This window comes from Theropithecus gelada, chromosome 5 (genome assembly GCF_003255815.1).
Source record: "Theropithecus gelada isolate Dixy chromosome 5, Tgel_1.0, whole genome shotgun sequence".
Taxonomy (NCBI): Eukaryota; Metazoa; Chordata; class Mammalia; order Primates; family Cercopithecidae; genus Theropithecus; species Theropithecus gelada.
Window position 1 is genome coordinate 15,046,563 of NC_037672.1, and position 18,657 is coordinate 15,065,219.

Genomic DNA, 18,657 nt, shown 5'->3' on the forward strand with positions numbered 1-18,657 from the left:
TCCAGTAGCTATCTGAAGTCCAAAGTCCAGCATTGGCTCAACTGACCAGAAAGGTTATCAAATGGAAGAGAGAGAAAAAGCGAACAAAATGTACATGACCATAGAATGACAGGATGGAAAATCTTTCAGTAAATTCATTGGTGAGTGCATCCAAACATCAATTCTCACTTTACAAGCAGACAAAACGAAGGCCTGAAATAGTTAGGGATCCTTCCAATACTTCATAGTGGAGCTTCGCTGGAATCCATTTTTTCTGAGTCTTAATCCAGTGACTTTGAATATACGTTATTTTTCTATCTATGGCACTTTTTTTTTTTGAGATGGAGTTTCGCTTTTGTTGCCCAGGCTGGAGTGTAGTGGTGCAATCTCAGCTCACTGCAACCTCCACCTCCTGGGTTCAAGCAATTCTCCTGCCTCAGCCTTGAGAATAGCTGGGATTACAGGCACCTGCCACCACATCCCGCTATTTTTTTTTTTTTTTGTATTTTTAGTAGAGATGGGGTTTCACCATGTTGGCCAGACTGGTCTTGAACTTCTGACCTCAGGTGATCCACCCGCCTCAGCCTCCCAAAGCACTGGTATTACAGACATGAGCCACGGTGTGTGGCCCCATGGCAGTTTTTTCTCATAGACACATCATATGAGATGCTTCATGCATCCCCCTTTTGGCTTCTTACCAAAGGCCTTGTAAGCATTAAGATATTAACGTGTCCTTTCTTTCTTCCTTATTTGTAGGTGGCATATTTCAAGAGTAAGAATTGATTTCCAAGTCTCACTGAGGACCTGGCCTAATCCCTTGGGTGAGGCAAGGAATTTCCACCTTTTAATGGATGCATTTGGATCCCCTAAAAAAGTGAATGACCTTTAATTCATTAACTTATTTAAATCATTAAGAAAAACATTGACATCAAAAAGAAAAAGATACAAACATGTCACTAAAAATGCACTGAAAATATCTAACAAATATGTTTAAATATTTAATTATATTCTTAAAACTGGGTACCTTTTTTAAAACATCGGTAAGCTTGGCAAGACCTAGGAGGCCACTCATTCAACCCAGGGCTGGTGAAAGTGTGGAGACTTCAGGCATGCTTCTACACTCGGTGCCTCTGGAAAGCAATTTGGCAACAGACATCAAGACTTTGTCCAACTAATTCCACTCTCAGAATGTATCCTAAAGAAACAATCAGAGAATTGTCCAGCACAGAGGAAGGGATTAAACAAATGAGGATATGGCCATACATGGGAATTCTACATAGCCAAATTGAAAACATTTTAAATTATTGACAAGGGGAAAATGCCCACTACACGTAAAGCGAATGAAGCATGTTGCAAGCCAACATGTATGGTAGAGTCTCACTGAGGTCTATTTACATGTGGAAACCTATATCTATTATATATTATCAGAAAGAGTTGAAGAAATATGCACCAAATTAGATGGTGAAATTATAGGTATTCTGGGGGTACATGTGCGGGTTTGTTATACAGGTAAACTCGTGTCATGGGGTTTTTTTGTACAGATTATTTCATTACCCAGGTATTAAGCCTAGTGCCCAGTAGTTATTTGTTCTGCTCCTCTCCCTCCTCCCACTCTCCACTCTTAAGTAGGCCCCAGTGTCTGTTGTTCCCCTCTTTGTGTTCGTGAGTTCTCATCATTTAGCTCCCATTTAGAAGTGAGAACATGGGGTATTTGGTTTTTCGTTCCTACATTAGTTTGCTAAGGATAGTGGCCACTTATTATTTACGGAATGAAACACTGAAAGCTCTAAAAATGTGTGATAATTGCCACTGCTTGAGCCAGGAAGCGGGCTACTCTCCCCAGTGTCCCCTCCTCAGCGCTGAACAGCAGTGCTGGAAGCCCTATGCTGGCCTACGGTGGGAAGTCCCATTTCCCAGCCCAGGCACTGCATCTGGACTCTCGGAAAACCAGGGTCTTGGTTTCCTGGTTGGCACATGGATACCCCCATTCATACTGCGCCCACCTTGCAGGGTGGAATCAGAAGTCAAGGACAGAAAAGAATTATCTGTACGTGGTGGCACATGCCTGTAGTCCCTGATACTTGGGAGGCTGAGGTGGGAGGATCCTTTGAGACCAGGAGTTCAAGGCTGCAGTGGCGCTATGGTTGAGCCACTGCACTCCAGCCTGGGTGACAGTGAGACCACATCTGAAAAAAAAAAAAAAAGAAAGAAAAAGTGCCAGGCATCACATAAATACACCTCACACTGTCATGATTCCTTAGTGAGAAAAAAGATGATTCAACAATATAAAATATAAACAGGATAACCAGAACAATCTATTCATAATCCAAATGCTAAACATAACACTCAGCAAAGCCAATCTATGGAGAATTAGAATCACATGAGAGTATGGAAAATGTGAACTGAAAGGAGGGCAGAAGGAATGGAAATTCTGTTAAGTATGCATGCTTTTGTTAGAAAATGATTTAAGAAAAAGTATTTTGTAAGAGCTCTTGTGGAAGGCTGTCCTGAGGCCTACAGGCTGCATGTTGGTTACGAGCCAGCACTCTGGGATCAGAAGGAGCAGGGTTGAAATCCTGGCCCTGTTACTCCCTAGCTGGGTGACTTTGTTGAGAAAAGAGCCTCTCGAGCCTCAGTTTCCACATGTGTAAAATGAGGACTTTTTGGGGACATTGTACAAATTAAATAAGGTAATGAATTAAAAGGGCCTTGTATGATGATTTGTAGTAGATGTTTAATAAGTATTGGTTTTAGGCTGGGCACAGTGGCTTATGCCTGTAATCCCAGCACTTTGGCTGAGGCAGGTGGATCACTTGAGGTCAGGCGTTCGAGACCAGCCTGGCCAACCCGGTGAAACCCTGTCTCTACTAAAAATACAAAAATTTGCCAGGCGTGGTGACACGTGCCTGTAGTCCCAGCTACTTGATAGGCTGAGAAAGAAGAATTGCTTGAACCCAGGAAGCGGAGGTGGCAGCAAGCCGAGATTGCGCCACTGTACTTCAGGTGACAAACTGAGACTTCTTCTCAAGAAAAAAAAAAGTATTGGTTTTAAAATTATTATTAATACTATAGCACTTATTTCAAGACAAAATTATTTGATAACTTCTTGGGAGTACAGGACAACAGAAGCCCCGGAACAGGGTTCAGATGCTTTGTTAGAGCTGCTTTAATGCTGAGAGATCCCATCATCCTAGGACCTAAGTCATTTTTGAACTAATCTTTGAAAGAGAAATGAACAGTGCATTTATATCCACAATAATTGCAAGGGAAAGTCATCTTATTTTCTACTGTGTTTTCAAGTAAAGATGGATAGAATCTGAACTTCAAAAAAATGTCATCTTGTCAACTGGAAACAATGTTTCCAGTTCTTAGTGCAGCCCCCTCACTGGGATAGTGGAACGGTTTCCTGCGGCTTGGCAGGGGCTCACAGATGCTTCCAGCTGTTTCCCCCGGGCATCATTTCAGAGAGTAGCAGAACTGGAGGCCATTCATCACCATGATCATCCAATGAGAGACACAATTAGATAAAAGTTGACTTTGCCTACTAGGTGGTGTCAGCATTGAAGAAACAAATGGGTAAAGCTAGGTTCAGAATCCCCTGTCCTGTGTCTGTGTCGCCAAAGGAGGTGTTAAGGTTCCTCCAAGAGGCTGCTGCTGCTTCGCCCTTCTGAGGTGGAGAAGAGCCAGACCAGGCTGGGGGCTCCTGGCCCTGCCCTGGCGTGACCCCCGGCCTGCCTGAGCCTGGTTTATATCACAGAAACAGCCCTTTGCTAGCCTCTGATTTTATGCTAGTTGCCCTGCAACCCATTCTTCAGACAGCAGAAGACAGTAATATCCTAACTCCTTACCTCGTCCTTGGACCAGTAGTATCCTAACTCCTCCAGTCCTGGGGCTTGGATGACCTGGACTTCCACTCCCAATCTGTTTTGTTTGTTTGTTTGTTTAGACAGAGCCTTTGTTTTCTGAGACGGAGTCTCGCTCTTGTCACCCACGCTAGAGTGCAGTGGCACGATCTCAGCTCACTGCAACCTCCGCCTCCCGGGTTCAAGCAATTTTCCTGCCTCAGCCTCCCGAGTAGCTGGGGTTACAGGTGTGCACCACCACACTGGGCTAATTTTCGTATTTTTAGTAGAGATGGGGTTTCACCATGTTAGGCCAGCTGGTCTTGAACTCCTGATCTCAAGTGATCCACCCACCTCGGCCTCTCAAAATGATGGGCTTACAAGTGTGAGCCACTGCACCCAGCCAGGACAATCTGTTTCAACAGGCCCCGGGGCAAGTCTCCCCACTACAGTGTGAGAACCCTGGAAAGTCACCATCCTCTGGATTTCAGGGTGATGGGTCCAAAAACTCACCTCTACTTTTTCCAAAGATTGGAGAGACTAAAACAGGATCTGGGGGCCAGAAGTTCTCTAGCATATGACCATATTCTGTTTAAAATCCACGATTGCTGTCACTCACTCAAGGCCAGGCAGCTAGACAGAGGCAGAGCAGGCTAAGACCAGGGGCTTCTAGATCTTCCTGAAACCCCCGCAGCTCCTTCTACTGCACCTTCAGGGCTCCACCCCATCCCCTGGCAATAGTACCTTTCAGACGAGTCCTGCAGAGTTGGGGGAGGGAGAAAGGATATACAATCCACTAAGTGGTGTGATTCAGCACCAAAGCACTTTGCAGGGGTTTCAGTCTGTTTTCACTGAGCATCTCCGCTGATCTAGGAGTTGCTAGTGCAGCCAGCAAGGCAGGCACGGCCCTTCTCTTTAGAAGCTTATATTCCGGTAGAGAAAACAGATCATACAAATGTGAACAGGGCATTTCAGAAGGTGACCGGTGCTGTAGAGGTAACAAAGTAAGGTGATAGGGACATGATGCTTTCTTGAAACCACGTGGTCAGGGAAAGCCTCTAAAGGTGATACGCAAGCGGAGACCTGAACTAAGGGAAGGAACGTCATGTGGCAGAGGCCCTCAAGTTCAAAGCTACTGAAGTGAGAGGGAACAGAGCATCCTAGGAGCACAAAGAAGTTCATCAGGGTTGGGGGAATGAGGACATGGGGACTGCAATTAATACCTGTGAAATAAGTCTAACAAGCTTTTTATGCCTTTTCCTTGTTATACATTTCACTTATCTGGTTAAACCTGACATTATGGCAATTTCTAACCTTCCCAGTATTTACATTCTTATGTTGACATATTAAAAATGGAATGAGAACGGGCTTATTGAAAATAATTGCAGTTTCAAAATAAACCATCCACTTTGAAGGTTATTCACGCTGCAAGAGCTTATTCATTCTGTAGTTCCTGAGCTAATACCTTTAAAAAAGAGGCCAAATGGGCCCTCAAGACCTCCCTTGGTTTCCTTATAAGCCAAAAACAAGAAACAAACAAACAAAAAACAAGACATATAAAAGCAAAATATATTGTACTGATACCTACACCTTGTCATTAAATATCAAAAAAACCTCAAATACAACTTTACTACACTATGTATAACTGTGCCTTTTGCCAACTTGCTGATATATTTACTCTCTTTTTTTAATAAAATTTAGAACAGCAATGCCTTGTTTGCTCAGCACTGCTAAGCATTAGTTCTTCCCTATAAGCAAACTTTTCAGATAACTCAAGCTCCCTGAGAATGCCATCTTTTCCTGAACAACTTCCCCTCTCAATTGTACACACCTTAATTTGTATCAAACAAACACAGTCCTTAATTGTATGTAATAAACACAATCTAAATCAGCCTAGATCTCAGGCTCTTACTGCACACCACACATCACACTGACCTGCAACACAGTTTATCAGCAATCCCAGGCACGGCATCATTGACCTCAGGTATTTTTATTGCTCTCTTAACTCCTTTTGCTTCTACTTCTCCTTGCTGTTAAGCTGTACTTACAATTTACTCTTTTACTATACACACTTTCCTGAGATAAAGGGCAAGAAATGTCTATTTGATAGAGTATATGGACAAATAGAACTTTGCCATTTATGAGCAAGTTTAATGTTTAGTTCAAGCAGCCAAGGGTGCTGGGAGTCTGACCTCTGAAAAAGTGGGGTGGAGTAATCTTTATCTTTTTCCATATAAATAATAAATAATGGGTATCCAGAGAGAGAATTTTCAGAAGAATGTGTTTTAGCAAGATAGGTCTAACTCCTTCCTCCTTTTATGTAAAGATCTCTAAACAGTCCCTCTCAGATTTCCTAATGTACTAACATGGGGCTAAACTTCATGAACAGAACCTCCAGGTTCAGTGGCTTAGAAACAATGGTACCTCAAAAGTTTCTCTCATGTATAGTCAAGCGGAATTTTCCAAGCTGACCAGCAACTCTGCTCCACAGCGGCATTCAGGGATCCAGGTTCCTTCTCTCTCAAGGCTCTGCCATGATGGGCACCTACTGGGACAAGGTCACTACCTTCTCTGGGTTCCACCTGTGGGAAGGGGACAGAGGAGGTGAGGGGGACTCACCCACGGTCTTAAGGGTCCTGGCCCAATAACGGCATACACCCTTCAATTTACATCCCCTGGGGAGAATGAGTCAGCTGGCCAACAGGTAACGGCAAGAGGGGCTGAAAAATGCAGTCCCCAGCAAGTAGCATGTGCCCAGCTACAACTCTACACAATGGAACAGGAGAGCGGATTTTGCTGGGTAACTAGCAGTCTTCAGGAGGAAAGTATTTTCTTATTTCTATTTTATAGAAGCACTGTAAAATTGCTATACAATTATCTTATTTCAAGTCAATCCAATAAGAAAAAAATCAGACTTACATAAACATTTTAAAGAACTATATTTTAGAGCTGAAATAAGCCTGAGAAATCATTTGGTCAGTGAACACCCTGTGACCAGCAGACATTATTTCATTGACTTGTTCCTATCAGTCTTCCACAGAAGAACAGGGACTTACCTTGTTCACTGCTGATCCCACCACTTAGAACAGTTTCTGACACATAGGAAGTGATTAACAAATCTTTGTTGATAAAAAATAGTTGAAATGAGAATATATAACAATGTAGAGATATTATTTTGTAAATTTATCTCCTCCTCTGCTGAGTTACCAGGAGTGGCAGGATATATTTTGATGGCCCAATTATAGCAAGTTTCTTTCACTTTATTTAAAATGAATATAAAGTCTAAATACTGGCCAAAGTCCACAAGAAAATCTGGACAAGTGTATCAATGACACTTGGTCTTTACACTTATTCTAAAGAAAAACCTAGTAAGGGTCTGGCCTAGGCTGATTTTTTTAAAACCAAAGTACTGTCTTGAACTTGACTCCCAGATGTGAAAAATATTTTGTGTGACATTCAAACCACTTGTAAAATGTAAATACCTTCATTTGCTGAGAAATATTAAACGGTCTATAATCAAGGCCCAGCCTATTTTTTCCAAAGACAAAATTAAACATTTTGCCACCATTAAGACCAAAACAATAATTCAAATTAAGATAGCTCTACCACTTGTGAATTACAAATAAATTCTTATTATACAGTGGGAAATTCACTCTTCCAAATACAATAGTAAATATTAAAAGAAATTCAGTGACCTTTTTAAAAAAGATTACAAAATTGAATTTATTGAGTTTCACACAAGATGCACTTATAAAATTAGTATTGAATGCCATTATGACAGAAGAAATGAACATAATCCCGAACTCCCAACAGCATCTGCAAAGGAATGGAAATCTTCTGAAAATGACAGCACAGTAACAGAAAAATTCAAGCGGAACTGAAGATCTATCTAAACCATGTTCCTGCTCTGAAATCAGGGTTGTGTTTGGCAAAGCTTTCCCCAAACTATTCCATTCACCGTGGCATTGTTCCTTTTGTTGGTAAAGGGAGATGGAAAAAAAATAATAATTCTAAAATGGGGCTCCACTAAAACACACACAAAGCAATTAAAAGCTTTTTCATTTTTAACTTAAAATACTTCCTGGTTTCACAAAGGCATGTCCATACACTTTCCTCAACATTAATCTTCAGATTTCTTTAGTTAATACAAAACATTAAAATTCACTTACTTTTTTTGTATTTCAAATGAACAGGTCGGAATATTAAAGCTTGCTTTATATGTCATCCAAGAAACGGAAAAATCACCTAAAAATTGCCTTCTGCATATATACATGCCTGAAACATTTGCATGAGAGCTAAACTTCAAAATCAAAACATCAAAGGAAATAACAGTTAACAGGACCACCTTCTGGACAGTTCTTAAACCAGAAGTTGTAGAAGTTTTACAGAAATACAAACGGGTTTATCAAGATAAAATGGGGTGGGAAATAACTTGACCTATGATGTAGGCCACAAACTAGTAATTAAGTGGAAACAGAATCTTATCTCAAACAAAACCAAAAGCACTTTTTGGTTGCTGTTCCCAACAGCCATACACAGATGCCTCCCCACACTGACAGCCACCCATACGCCTCGAACACCCATTTACTTTCACACAAAATCCTCTCCAGACCGGGGCCTGCCCCACCCCCAGCACAGGCCCACCCTGACAGTCACATCCCCACAGACACACACCCACAGAACACACACCCTGCCCCAGCACAGGCACACCCTGACCGTCACATCCCCACAGACACACACCCATAGAACACACACCCTGCCCTAGCACAGGCACACCCGCTGTCCACCTAAACAGAAGGACTGATGCATTTGATAAGCCCAAGCAAGATGCTGCTGCCTAACACACTTGGAGCATTTACTTACAGTTAAAATTGACAGTTTTGAATTTTGTACACTGACAATTTTTCAGCCTGTTCAACACCAAATCCTTTTAGCTGTAATAATTTATGAAGCAATTAGTTTTAAAGCACAACCAGTGAAGTATACCTTAAAGTTAACACTGCTCTGCTTCCTTGGCGTAAAAAGTGCCCTTTTGTAAGGGCATTTATATTTTATCCACCACAATTAAATGACATACAGCTCACATTTTGCTTTAAAGAGTAAACTGAAAAATTATGAAGGGTTTTTCCCAGTAATGCATAGCCTTCATTAATTTTTAAAATAAATAAACTGGTTTAGCGTTTTTTGTTTTTGTTTACCCTACAAAATGCTACTATTCATTATGTCTTATTTAAGGTAGCCTTTTATTCTGATTAATCAAGATACATCTTTAAGGGTTATTCTGGTGGTAAGAACATTTATGTTGACTTATGTTTAATTTTTTTTAATGCTTTGGCAGATGTAGTAACATTTGAAAACTGTTTGTGAAAATAGTATGAGACTGGTAAGGTAACGTCATGGTAAAAGCTTCACAGTTTTCCAGGTATTTCCTTACACTGAAGAGGCCTTGAGGCAAATTCAACATTCTGGAAGCCCAGATTGACAAAGCAAAACAGATTTTGATGTTGCCTTGGTTGGGTCCTGGAAGTGACGCTGCTGCTTGGCCAGGCAGGAGGAAGTTTTATAATCCATCAAGCTTCCCAGAGAGTCAAGGCCGAGGTCGCTCCTGTCTTGTGATCTGACCCTCAGCCAGGCCACATTACTGGAAGAAAGATACTAAGATCTGCTTGCCAATAATAATTTAAGTTTTTAAATAAATATTTAAGTGCCATGTTTAGCATCTGTCTGTCCTGGCAACACAGCATTTGCTGCCCCAGGACCCAGCTTCGTCAGCACATGGAGCCACAGATTCAGTCAATTCGGTTTCCGCAAATTGTGAACCTGTCTATCTCTAACAAATCTTTCTTTGAGGATCTGTGTTTTAATTCAGAATTGTCCTGCGTTATGTCCTTCTCGTCACCATCTGGAGTTGTCAAAAACTGATCAGAGTTGCTTGTCACAAGTAATGGTATGATATTTTCCTTTTGATGAACAGGCTGATTGGTGACAGAGGCAGACAGGTTTTCTTCTGTGGAAAGGCCTGTGATAAAATAGGTCCATTAAATTAGAGAAAGATTTTCCCCAATGTGCAATAAATAAAAACTTACCAATATAGTGGTGCTGAAAAAAGTGCCCATCATCCATGCTTTTAGATAAAGCAAATGATAACTAAATAGCATGTTGTATAAGCAGCCATCATAAAATAAAACTTAGAGGCCAATCATCTGTTTGTTCAATTTTATGGAAGGGTATATTACGTTGCTTGTATCACACAAACAATGCCATCACCCAACTGTAGAAAGATCATAACTCCTACAATACGGCTCCTCTCTATATAATCAAGACCTAACATGACTGTTGCCAGTCCTGAAAAATTAACATTTGCTCCAATACGGAACATCAGGGAGTGGGCCAAGAAGACTTTACTACATTCTACCTGTCATCTGCAGTCACTTCAGCTACAGTTGGTTTAGCATCATCATCTCTGGGAAGTACAAACCAGAGGTAAAAACAAACAAATAAACAAAACCCCCAGTGTTTATTTTAGGCCACAGAGATTCTGAAGCCTGGCTTTGGGGACAGCTGGGCTGGGGCCCGGAGCGACTCATCTGAATCATACATTCAATCCATGTAAGAACAGCTTCTTTGAGGCAAAAAAGACATACCATCAGCTGTACACATTTAAAATGTATAATCTGATGAGTTCTGACATGTGCATACACCTGGTCACACCACTGCCATGATGGAGGTAATGACACATCCAGCTCTCTTGCACTAATTCCTCTCTCCTGCCCTCACCCCCAGGACTGCTGTCTTTTGTCTCCTTACAACGTGATGAATCTCATGCAGCCTCGAGAGACGGCCCCCTCCCGCTCTTCAGCTTGACTTCAACACCCTCCTGAATGGTCTCTAGTCTGTGTTCTCCTGACCTCCAAGACATTCTGTGCAAACACTCAGACCCTCGTCCTGAACGTACTTCTCATAACATGACCCCTGAGTCAATGGCCCTGCCCTGTAGTACGTGCTTAAAGCTTTTATCCCCATTAGACTGGATCCTCCTTGAAAGCAAGACTGATGCTTACTAACTTCTTTTTATATTTTTTGTGGAGATGTGACTCACTAGGTTGCCCAGGCTGGTCTCGAACTCCTGGGCTCAAGCACTGCTTCTGCCTTAGCCACCCAAAGTGCTGGGATTATTTTTTTTATTTTTTTTATTTTTTTTATTTTTTTTATTTTTTGAGACGGAGTCTCGCTCTGTCGCCCAGGCTGGAGTGCAGTGGCCGGATCTCAGCTCACTACAAGCTCCGCCTCCCGGGTTCACACCATTCTCCTGCCTCAGCCTCCCGAGTAGCTGGAACTACAGGCGCCCGCCACCTCGCCCGGCTGGTTTTTTGTACTTTTTAGTAGAGACGGGGTTTCACCGGGTTAGCCAGGATGGTCTCGATCTCCTGACCTTGTGATTCGCCCGTCTCGGCCTCCCAAAGTGCTGGGATTACAGGCTTGAGCCACCGCGCCCGGCTGGTGCTGGGATTATTAAAGGCGTGTGCCACCATGCCTGGCCTAACTTCTTAACTAATATGCATAACAAGAGAACACATACAGGCCTCACTATGAATTACCTAGTTGGCTGAAAAAAATACAATCCTTATTACTAACAGTGTTCTTATAATGAAAACAATTATTTCTCAGTGATTATACACATTGTTATTTTACTTTATTTTTGCTTCCTGTTAAGTACACATGATGAGCACAGCCGCACTTTCAGGTAGCACTCCAGTCCAGCCCAAATCTCCTCTCCTCCCTCTTTCTGAAGTACACTCCACACTTGCCATATTGAGCTGCTAGTTCTCTAGATGCTTTTCCAGGCCTTCATGATCTAACTCATGCTGGCCCTTCTGGAATGCCCTTTCCACTAGCCTGCCCTAGGCCAGTTTCATCCTTCAAGCTTTTAGTTTAGAAGAACCCTCTCCTGTCCCTCCAAACCCTCTGCTCACCTATTTGGACCCCTGTAATTACATGAGGCCTTGAAGGACATCCTTTATTTATCTTTCTATCTTCAGCATCTCCTCTAATACCTGGCACACAGTTGTTCCACACATTTAAAAATACATCATTTAAACTAAAAGTCATATGAACAAACACCTTTGTGAGCAGGGAACTGCCACCTAACAACAAAAATTAAGTCAGTGTCCCAGTTCTTCCTCCAAATCTTCCAGCCCAGAAACCTTGGAATCATCCTGAACTCTCTTATTCTTCTCACACTGCGTAACTTCCTCATCAGCAAATACTTCACACAAACCTCCCAGGTCTATCCAGAACCTGGCCAGGTTTCCCTGCTCACACTGCCTACCCTGCTCTTGGCCAGGTAGCTGCCTCTCTGGTCCCACCCCTCTGGAGTTTATTTTCCACAAAGCTTGAGAATGATCCTTTTAAAATGTCAGCTGCACCATGCCACTGCTCCGCTCAAAGCCCCACAACAGCCCCCTTCCACCTGGAGTCAAAGCCAAGGTCCTCGTAACAGCCTGCAGCCCTCCATGGCCCCCAAAACCCCCTCTCCAGTCCTTTTCCCTGGGAATGGGCCACTGCAGCCACCTTGCTTTTAATGTCCTTTGATGCACCAAGCCTCTTCCTGCTGGGCCTCTGACTGGGAGCTGCTCCTGGAAGACTGGATGTGCCGTCCTCAGGCTCCAGGACTCTGTGCAGTGCCATCTCCTCACACTTGGGGGAGCATCCAACTCCCTGTTGTACTTCCCTTTCCCCGTCCTGCTTTTGTTTTCTCCGCAGTTCCCCGTCACTTGACATAGTGCATATTTATTTCTCTCTACCCCTCTTCCCGACAATCTAGAACAAGCTCCACAGGAGCAGAGAATTGCCTTTCCACCCCACTGCTGTATCCACTGGAGCTGACGTGTCACAGGTGCTCAATACTGAACAGCGAATGAGTAAATGCAAAACTCAGAACACTGGGCCAGGTATATATGCGATGGGATCTAAAACACAACCATTAAAAGACCAAAAAACCTAGGCAAAGCGAAACCAATCTTTAAAGCGTTGCTTAACATTGATCGAACTGTGATTTAACTATTTGAAAATGATCCAGGGAAGTGAAGAAAGGGACCAAACCTACCTTGAGAGGGTTTACATTTGTTCTGTGATTTACTGGACGGCTTGCCTGGAGTGCAGGCTGGGGGAGGATTCGACAGCTTCTCTTCCATTTTGGCTTCTTTCACATACTGGCACGATTTCCCCAACAGCACAATGCTATTAAGTACTTTCAGGGATATCAACCTAAAAACAGAAACAAAACAAACCATATCCGTTGGAATTCATCTAAATCCCTGTGAATGCTCATGGCTAAGGAGAAGGCAGGGGGCATGGGATGGGGACAGGTCAGGGATTTCGAGGAATTTACACAAATCTTGAGTTTTCTGAGGCTTCTTTGCCACAAAGAAAAGCTTCGGAATTCCTTAGTGTTCTTTTTTTTTTTGAGACAAGAGTCTCACTCTGTCACCCAGGCTGGAGTGCAGTGGCACAATCTCGGCTCACTGCAACCTCCGCCTCCCGGGTTCAGGCAATTCTTGGCCTCACCCTCCCGAGTAGCTGGGATTACAGGCATCCACCACCACACCCGGCTATTTTTGTATTTTTAGTAGAGACGGGGTTTCACCATGTTGGCCAGGGTGGTCTCGAACTCCTGACCTTGTGATCCACCTGCCTCAGCCTCCCAAAGTGCTGGGATTACAGATGTGAGCACCACGCCCGGCCTCCTTAGTTCTCTTATAAGAAATTATACGACTTAGAAATTTTTCCTGGTATTAAACATTTTCACATTTATTCTTTTATTATACAACAAATACATTTAGCACATGCAGATGAACAAAAAAATAATAATAAAATTACACGATTCCACACCCTTATGATAATCACTGTGACATTTAGTATGTTATCTTTCAGTTGCTTTCTCTGAGTACGCCTCCATTTGTACTTTCTTGCTGTATAGAAACAGGGTCTATTTTACAAGGCAGTAGGCGAGGGGAGTCAGGAGACAGAGCATGGACTCTGGGGTGAAGTGTGTTGGTGTGGAGTCCTGAGTCCACTGCTTAGAACCTGTGTGCATCTGGGCAAGCTACTCAACCAGCTAATCTGGAAAGGAGAGCACTCAGGTAAGGTGCTCGGAGCAGTGCCTGGCACACAGAAATGGCAAGCAATTTTGTTACTCTTGTTGTTATTTATATAACAATGTATCATGAATATTTTTCCATATCAGTTAATGTTCCTCAGTGACATCATTTTAAATGGCCTTATAACATCACTGTATGGGTTATCAAATAACCAAGCCCCAAACAACTCTTATTTCTGGATATTTAGATTATTTTCAATATTTTGCTTCTACTAAAAAGTTTCTGATTAAGAAAACATGTTAAATCTGTATTTCCTTAGGATACCTAGATACTTACGACTACAGAAATAAAATTTCTGGGTCAAAGAATATGAATATTTTAAGGCATTCAATATAAATCTGGAAAAAATTATGGGAAGAAAAAAGTCTCACATTAACTTCAATGCCAGTTTTACAGCCAGTGAAGAAGCTGGTTTTCTTTTTTTTTTTCAAGAGACAGTCTTGCATTGTCACCCAGGCTGTGGTGCAGTGGCATGATCATGGCTCACTGCAGCCTTGAACTCCTGGGCTTAAGCAATCTCCCACCTCAGCCTCCTGTACAGCTGGGACCACAGGCATATGCCACCACGCCCAGCTAATTTTCTTTTTTGTAGATCTGGGGTCTTGCTATGTTGCCCAGGTTGGTCTCAAACTCTTGGGCTCAAGCAATCCTCCCACCCCAGCCTCCCAAAGTGCTGGGGCTACAGGCATGAGCCACCATGCCATTTTCTGCTCAGCTCCTTTCGTGGTCTCCCCTTCCTGGGCCCTCTGCCCCCATGACTGCCCATGGACTACTGTAGCTGCCTGGCGCCTGCTATTCCTCCACCAGGCCTGTGTCCCTGTGCCCTTCTGCTAAGCCTATGCTTTTCCCAGGTGGCTGCACAGCTCCCTTCCTTGCTGAAACACCAGCTGACCAGAGAGGCCTGCCCTGGCCACCCTCTCTAAGGTGGCTGCGTCTGCCTCTCCCATTCATCTCCTCATACTATTGTGCTTTTCTTCCTAACGATTCCTACCAACTGTCAATAGAGTGACTTGCTTTTCTAGTTGTTGTCTATTTGTTGTCTGGAATTTCTGTGACACCAAGGCAGGGCACTTGTCTGGCTTCTTTTTGGCCAAGCCCTAGACCAGCCCAGGCCCAGGCCCTGCTGCTGAGCAGCTGCTCCCTGAGGAGCGCTGAGCAGAGCAGTAATGGCAGAGGCTGGCAAGTCCTCCCACTTTAGCTGGCAAGAGTGAGTCTGGAGGGAAAGACGATAAACTGGGTGTAGTGGGGAAAAGCCTCAGCATTTTATGTCAGGAGGCCCAACTGAATTCTGATTTTATTTTTTTAACTGAAGACAGATTCTTGGGTTTGGTGCAGTTAATTGATAAAGAAGGCATGGACAAGGTAGTTTTGAGAAAGTTTCTGAAGGAGAAGAGGATAATTTAGGAATTATCCTGAGATGAGGATTAGAGTAGATGAATAAAGTAGAAAAGTGAGCAGATCTGTCTGGCTGTGCTATCCAGGTGCAGAAGTGAAGCAACATGGGGAGGGAGGCGACACTGGAGGCTGGGGGCACAGGTACCCTGAATTCTAAGTAACTCAAGATTAAAGTACATCCCCCTTGGTGAACTATGCACAGGCAACTGTAACTAAACAAAGGTTTTCAGATGTAGCATATACATGCTTCATTTCGTGATTATTATGTAAAAAATACTAGAATATTAGATTGTCAAACAATTATTCCCACTGAGATTACAGCAATACCACTTGGTAAGCACAGCACAATGTTAAAAACGTTGAGGTGCGGTGTGAGACTCTACATTAGAAAAGGAAGGTCTTAATGTTATTTAATGTCAAAAAACGAAAAGAGTTACCTTAATATAGTAAACTATTTATATACTCATTCAAACAAAAAATAGGCAATGCTGTACAGTGTGATCAGAACCTCACCCTCGTGTGTGAAACACTGAAATGACCTACATGCAGCTCTGCAGGACACCGGCCTGAGCCAGGCACCGCAGGAGCTGGGAAGCAGGCCCATGACTCAGGATACTTGGTGGAGAGGTGGAAAGTGCAGACAGTAAGTGACTATTCCCATGCTACTTCAACAGAAGCTTCCTGAGCACGTGCCAGGTAGTGTGCTAAGCCCTGGGCAGGAAACAATGTGAAAAACACACTAAAAAAACCATGAAACTGGAACACTAAGCAAATCCACTGCTCAAACTGTGACTGCTATGCTTACCCTCCAACCTTTCTCCTCTGGAGGGTTAAAGTTCGACCCCTCTCAGACCACCCACCCCTCCCTGAGTGAAGCTCCTGACGCACACCACCTAAGCGAGGGTGGAACAGGTTTCCCATTTCATTTTTCAGTAAGTTAATTGAATGCCAGGTCTGGTTACTTTATCATTGTTCACTTCTTGAGAAAAGTAACAATGGCAAAATCATCATTTTATATTGTTATTTTCTTCATACCATTTATTTCTATCTTAGTTAGTTATTAATTTACTGTATGTCTCCCCCAACTAAAATGTAAGATCATGAGACCAACAAACCTGCAGATGGATTCCACTGGTCACAGAAAACCTACGCTTGTGCATTACATTTGGTTTTATGTGATGCCCGCCTACAGTGTGCTGAACAATTCAATGTGGCAAACATACTGGAGGGTCAAAGATGTTTTTAAATAGGAAAACATGTCTGCAATGGCAGGCTTTTATTCATCAAAAAAATGTGAGTGAAACCTAAATCGTAAGCAAAAAGGGCTTTAAGATTTTGCTAAAAATTAAAATAAAATCTAAAGTACTATTAATACTACTACCAAATAGCAGTGTAGTTAATCTAACCGAGTCACAAATAAATACACTGGGAGGTATAGCTATTGAAAGGAAGCCCCCGGCATAGATTGGGAGTAGTATGATTGAGATGCTATTAACTTCCATTACATCTTGCATTTATGCTTTACTATATAGCCAAAAACATATTCAAGAATAATCTTACCCAAAATAGAAGAGTATGACACAGGCATAAGACAGGATTCCTTGCACTTTAATTGAGCTTGTTACAACTCTGATGAGCTAGCCAGAAACAAACCAACAAAAACACACAAACAGAACACACAACCACAGAATTATTAGTTAATACTTAAAAAGATTTCTCCATGCTGACTTTAACATTTTAGGCATAAATCTATGGCCTTTGTCTAAAAATCCAAGAAGGCAAATTTGTCGATTTGTATCAAAATCTGCCTGCTTGTGAAACCCATGGTACATTTGGATTGGTTCAAGCAAATCTGGGATGTCTGTGGCTAGTGCAACAGTTTCACTCTTGTGGACTCTCTGAGGTCCGCCCTATACCTAGGTCATGAATGACACATGTACTTATACCTCATAGAGATGCAAAGCAGCTGATTTTTATAAAATATTATTCTGCAAAGTACAAATGATTTCATCTTGCTACATGTGTCCACACCAGAACTAGAATCATTGGGTGGACGTTTCCTTATTCCTGTTCCCCCCTCCCCCGGCCACGCCCCGTCCTTTCTTCTTTGACTCTTTTAAGAACCACCAGTAACTCGCAGGGAACACAGGAAAAATGGAACCTTAAAAGTTTTGTATTTAGAAAAACTAAACACTATTAAAAAATTAATTAAACATTGAAACATTTCTCTCTTTTGGATAGTTATAGTTAAATACCCATTTTCTTACTTCTTTCACAGAAATAAAGGAATAACAGCGTTATCCTTGGAAGTCTGCTGAATAAATCTGGTGAAATCAGTTAAAGGAAAATGTCCACACATTATAAGTGCAGCTGTGCCCATATGTTAAAAGAGAAAGAGAGACTTAGGGAGAAGTGGTCTTATCTAGTAATGTCAAGTTATCAAATGTCTATTAGGGTATTTTAAATAAACATCACAGTACACATTTAAAAAGACATTTACAAATGCTTTTAATAAAAGAACAATTGGGAAGAGGTGTGGCAATGGATTGTCATATGTTCAATAAACTCTATGAGAAAAGTGACAATGGAAGCCCTCAACTGTGTCACTGTCTCTAACAGGGTAATGTCTACTGTATAGGCATTCGTGACTGAAGTTAACACAACTCTAGAATTTTATTCATTAATATGAAAGGCAAACCAATGATCACATTTAAGGCTTAAATACACCCTTATCTAGCATATTATCAGTTAACTTTTACTCAGTCTAATTTCCATGAGACCTTAATACACAATTTTTCTTTTTTCAGATATAAAATCATTTTAGGACCTAACGTAACGCTTAGAAGAAAAAATTGCCATCCTTGTACCTTAATTAAAGAATTAACTTGTCACAGAGGCCTTGGTATATTTCTCAAGGCTCCTGGATGCTTGCCAAAGCTGTGGCACACAACGAAGCTCTGTGAGCAAAGTGCTGTGGAAGGAAGCCCACTAGATCTCTGCCTAACTATACAACCCCCTTTCAGCACACTGGAGGTGTTCCAAAAGTGTTTTGTCAATTATTAATTATTCATAAATATTTTGCTATAACAGCCATAAAAACTCATTTAAAGAATAAAACAAAGACTGAAGAAAAATTTTTAAATACTAAATCAAAAAAGTTCATACTAATTATGAATTTTCTGACAAGTAAGTTACCAGACAAATAAGTCAATTATTAGTTGGCAAAGCAGGATCATATTTAAATCCAATCATTTGACCAATCCTTCCCAAAAAAAAAAAAA

At 42.0% G+C, this 18,657-nt stretch overlaps 1 protein-coding gene across 2 annotated transcripts in view; it reads right to left on the minus strand.

Moving 5' to 3' along the window:
* Positions 1–9,045: 9,045 nt before the first annotated feature.
* TAPT1 (transmembrane anterior posterior transformation 1) overlaps positions 9,046–18,657 on the minus strand; it is a 64,026-nt gene continuing 54,414 nt past the window's right edge. For both annotated transcript variants that reach the window (XM_025386386.1, XM_025386387.1), the window contains 3 exons: positions 16,937–17,013; positions 12,928–13,088; positions 9,046–9,840 (listed from right to left, as the gene is read on the minus strand). In XM_025386386.1, coding sequence (XP_025242171.1) covers positions 9,611–9,840; positions 12,928–13,088; positions 16,937–17,013 — 468 coding nt within the window. In that variant the 3' untranslated portion in view covers positions 9,046–9,610. The remainder of the gene's footprint in view (positions 9,841–12,927; positions 13,089–16,936; positions 17,014–18,657) is intronic.